The sequence below is a fragment of the Anoplophora glabripennis genome, unplaced genomic scaffold (genome assembly GCF_000390285.2).
Source record: "Anoplophora glabripennis isolate ALB-LARVAE unplaced genomic scaffold, Agla_2.0 scaffold176, whole genome shotgun sequence".
In the NCBI taxonomy this organism is placed as follows: Eukaryota; Metazoa; Arthropoda; class Insecta; order Coleoptera; family Cerambycidae; genus Anoplophora; species Anoplophora glabripennis.
The window spans coordinates 527,596-531,738 of record NW_019416336.1 but is presented as its reverse complement, the minus strand read 5'-3'; the positions used below and the strand labels follow the sequence as shown (position 1 = coordinate 531,738).

Sequence of the window (4,143 nt, the reverse complement as noted above, 5' to 3'; positions counted from 1 at the left end):
AAAAAATCTTATTTTTTGCTTTCTTTAAAATTGTTTATTAACGATTTTTTGCATAAAATGTTCCTTTTACATTTTTTAAATAAGCCATTTCGATGAGAAATTCAATTCTCTACAAAATTTTTCCTATGAACTATACCGAACTTTTGCTTCGTTATCGTGCTATATTTAAAAAACTGCAAAAGTGCATTTTCACTCCTATTTTCAATTTCAACCCTCTAATTTAATAGCACTCCGCGATTTTTTCATTTTTAATGACCCTTCGAACAAGTCATGTGTAGAAAATCCTTGAACGTCTTATTTCCTTCCTTTTTTGTAAAAAATGAGAATTAAAACGTATAAGGCTAGACGCGACGAAAGTAAAAAATTTGGCTAATTGTAAGTTTGAGCGGCCATATATCAGTCAGTTTTTATTCAAAAATACTTTACAACCTCTTATTTTGAAGGAAATGTTATCTACTTTTTTTTCTATGAAGCAATGCCTGTACTTATCTTTACTAAAAAAAACTAGAGGCATAAAAGTAAAAAAAAAATCAATAAATCGATTTTTTTGCTTTTTTTCAAATTGTTTATTAACCTTTTTTTGCATAAAATTTTCCTTTTAAATTTTTTAAATAAGCTATTTCGACGGGAAATTGAATTCTCTAAATAATTTTTCCTATGAACTATAGCGAAATTTTGCTTCGTCTTCGAGCTACAATTAAAAAACTGAAAGGGGTACAATTTCAACCCTTTCTCCAATTTCCACCCTCTAATTTAATAGCACTCCGCCGTTTTTTCATCTAAAATGACCATTTGAACGATTCATGTAATAAAATATCTTGAATTAAAATCCTATAGGTATTCAATAACCTAATATTCTGATAATGTTCAATGACTTTTTTAAAATATACTGATATGAGTGATTTCAAATCTAAACATATTTGCAGCATCCTGTATATTAAAATATATTACGTTGACATGATGACATAGAGAAACCATTGTAAAATTTGTTCAGTTCTCTTATCCAAACAAGTTTTATTAATTTCGCATAAACATACGAAATTAATAATTAAAACCAATAATTAAAGTTAATTATCCAAAAATGTATAATAATGCATGATAAATTGATGATTAACATATAATTAAAAAAAGGCTTTCTGATCTACAAATTGCTGACGCTAAGTGAATCATCAAATCAAAATTGGCAATGATATTACGACAATAACATCGTAAAATGGTAATCTGTTTAGAACTATGGCTGTCATGATGTTTTTTTGAGAAACTGTACTGTAAAAAATATTAATAGAGGGAACTGGTATATTTTCGATCAAACAAATGATTATATTTCATTCTATTTCTTATTCTAGTAAGGATCTTTTATTCTACAACTCTTCCTCGTTATGGAACAATTGTATTTTTTAATTTGTCTTTTTCACCAGCTTGTATAGTCTTTCCGAAGTCAGTTGAACATATATAAAATCGCGTAGCTATATAATTTAATTAGTTTTATAGGCGTCCCTAAAAAAGTTTTCTGTTTAAGGTAAAAAATTATAATAATTTGTATATAATGTGTAGAAAATTTCTATTATATGTTTATTAGGCCAACATATTTCAGTTATTTATGTCCTCAAACAATTTTATAATATTGATGGTAAATTTCGTTTTGTTCCATTTCTAAAGGCCTCCAAAATGCCATGTTGTAATGATATTAGTAAACAAAATATCCCTCTTATTTCTCCCTTTCGCAATTGTAATATGAATGATTAATAGAAGGCGCCTATAATAAATTGAAATTACCTGAATCACACCAAATTCCGCATTGCTGCACTGCACTGCTAGGCAATTTGTCAACCACTTGTCAACAACTAGATTTATTGCCCAGTCGTTCAATGCAGCTGTGTTTGTATTTCGTTTGCCCGCGCGTGCATTCTTCAACTGGGCGTATACATTTCTACCACCTCCACGTTTAGTTCGACCATACCTGTATATTGGGTGTTGTATAGGTATGGCTATATGAATATGGGAACAAGTTTTTCAAATATTTCAATGCCGAGTTGCTGCGTCAGCGACTGAATGTGCTACATATTGCCAACCTCTTGGTTCTTCAATTGAGATCGGAAAGACTATACTTAATAGAAAATATTATTGTACGACAATTTAGTAGTATGTATCCTTAAAAATGTTCTCTTTGTTCCAGATATGGAATGGATCTCAACGGAGCTCGAAGGAAAAACGCAACCCGTGAGACCACCAGCACCCTCAAAGCCTGGCTTAATGAGCATAAGAAGAACCCCTACCCGACCAAAGGCGAAAAAATCATGTTAGCCATTATAACTAAAATGACTCTTACCCAAGTATCAACCTGGTTCGCTAATGCACGAAGACGACTCAAAAAAGAGAACAAAATGACTTGGGAACCGAGGAACAGAGTGGAAGACGACGACAATAATAACGATGATGACGATCACGACCATAAGAGCACTGACGGCAAAGATTTAATAGGTAACTATTATTCCATTACCGTAATAATAATTGGTGGGATTTACTTTGTATATTTACACCTCGATTTTGTTGCAGATTCCAAAGATTCTGGTACCGCTTCAAGTGAAGACGGCGACCGCCCACCGCATCCTCGTTTGGCAGCGGATACAGCCAGCGAATGGAGTGAATCAAGACCCGACAGTGGACCCGACAGTCCGGAGATATATGAAAGACCACCACACCCTGCCTTTTTACCACCAAGATCGTCAGGCTCCCCACCCCAACTCTCGGCTTCGGTGACTTCCAAACCAAGGATTTGGTCTTTGGCTGACATGGCCAGTAAAGAAAGTGACGGTTCACCACAATCTGCTGCGTCTACTCTATACTCAACAGCGGCAAGTAGGCTGGTACCCACCCTGGGGACACGTCTACCACCTCCCGGTTTACATACAGCACCTTACGCAAGACCACATGATTTCTACCGGAGCTTGTACGGTCCAGCAGCAGCACAACATTTAGCCGCTGCCAGCGGCGGTTCACCCGACGCTTCGTTGTTGGAGACGTACCAGAGAACATTAGGGGCAAATTTGATGGCGGTGCAAAATTCGGCCAGTGCCAGTCACTCGGTGCAGTCGTCCATTAGTTCAGTGTTTACCAAAGCAGGTTTGGCGGCCGCCACATCTAGTAGCAACGTGGTCCTGCCGCTCGGCCTTACGACCAGCTCTTCCAGAATGTCGCCGTCCTCGACGTCCTCGTTGTCTTCTGGTTCGGAGACGCCCATAAAACCTGTGGCGTTGAATAAGGCTTGACCTTCCTCGGCGCTGGCCGGCTTCTGGCCTTGATCTACCTCGTCAGGTGTACTCGACCAATGTGGACAATAACGGACGCCTATATCCGTAGTGTGCTGTACAGTAAATGTGATATATACCTTTTGGTTCCTTAGTGGTGGCGCTAGGACGTTCGCCTTAGTTCTCGATTCTGTAAATATTTCAGACTGCGCACGCGCAGCAGTATAAATCTTGTATCTATGTATGTATCTAGTATAGAACTGTAAGTAAATATTTGTTATTACAATGTGTAATATTTAGAATAATATACATGAGGAATATACATACATACGTGGAAGTTTAGCATTCATTGTATTATAAAAATTCACCACACACGAATATTTTTTTCAGCAGACATATCATGCAGGACGAAAGATAATATATTATATATGCATTTCCCATTTACCCAATCGTGTGTTGACGCTGCAATAAAGTAAATCATTCATTATTTATTGCTTCGTTTCATTTCCAACTCTCCTCCTGTCCCGTACAAAAGATTTTGCGCCGCCGACTACGTTTTATAGTGCAGACCGGGTCACCGGTGCGGCCTCACTCATCAACTTAGAATACGCTGACAATAGGTATGTATGTCTATAGTAAAAATCAGCGACTGGACCACCACCAGAGGACAACAATTTGGGATAGCAGAACAATGAATCTTTGATTCTGGTAGAGTCGGACCCAGAGACGGCAGTCTGGGGGTCCAGGTTATTATGCTTGAGCGGTGAATTGTCAACGTGGTTTGTATTTGTACTTAATTTAGTAATTTCGACTAATCGCATGCACGCTGGCAAGATGTAGATCTTCGGTAGGTATATTAAAGTGTGTTTATTAAACTTTCTGATTAACATATTGT

The 4,143-nt window shown here is 37.0% G+C and overlaps 1 protein-coding gene across 1 annotated transcript in view; it reads left to right on the top strand.

Moving 5' to 3' along the window:
- The window catches only part of LOC108905125 (homeobox protein caupolican), a 109,160-nt gene extending 105,453 nt beyond the window's left edge, over positions 1 to 3,707 (top strand). The window contains exons 4-5 of the mRNA XM_018707899.2: positions 2,177 to 2,481; positions 2,557 to 3,707. Of these exons, the coding sequence (XP_018563415.1) occupies positions 2,177 to 2,481; positions 2,557 to 3,269 (1,018 nt within the window). The 3' untranslated portion in view covers positions 3,270 to 3,707. The remainder of the gene's footprint in view (positions 1 to 2,176; positions 2,482 to 2,556) is intronic.
- Positions 3,708 to 4,143: the final 436 nt, after the last annotated feature.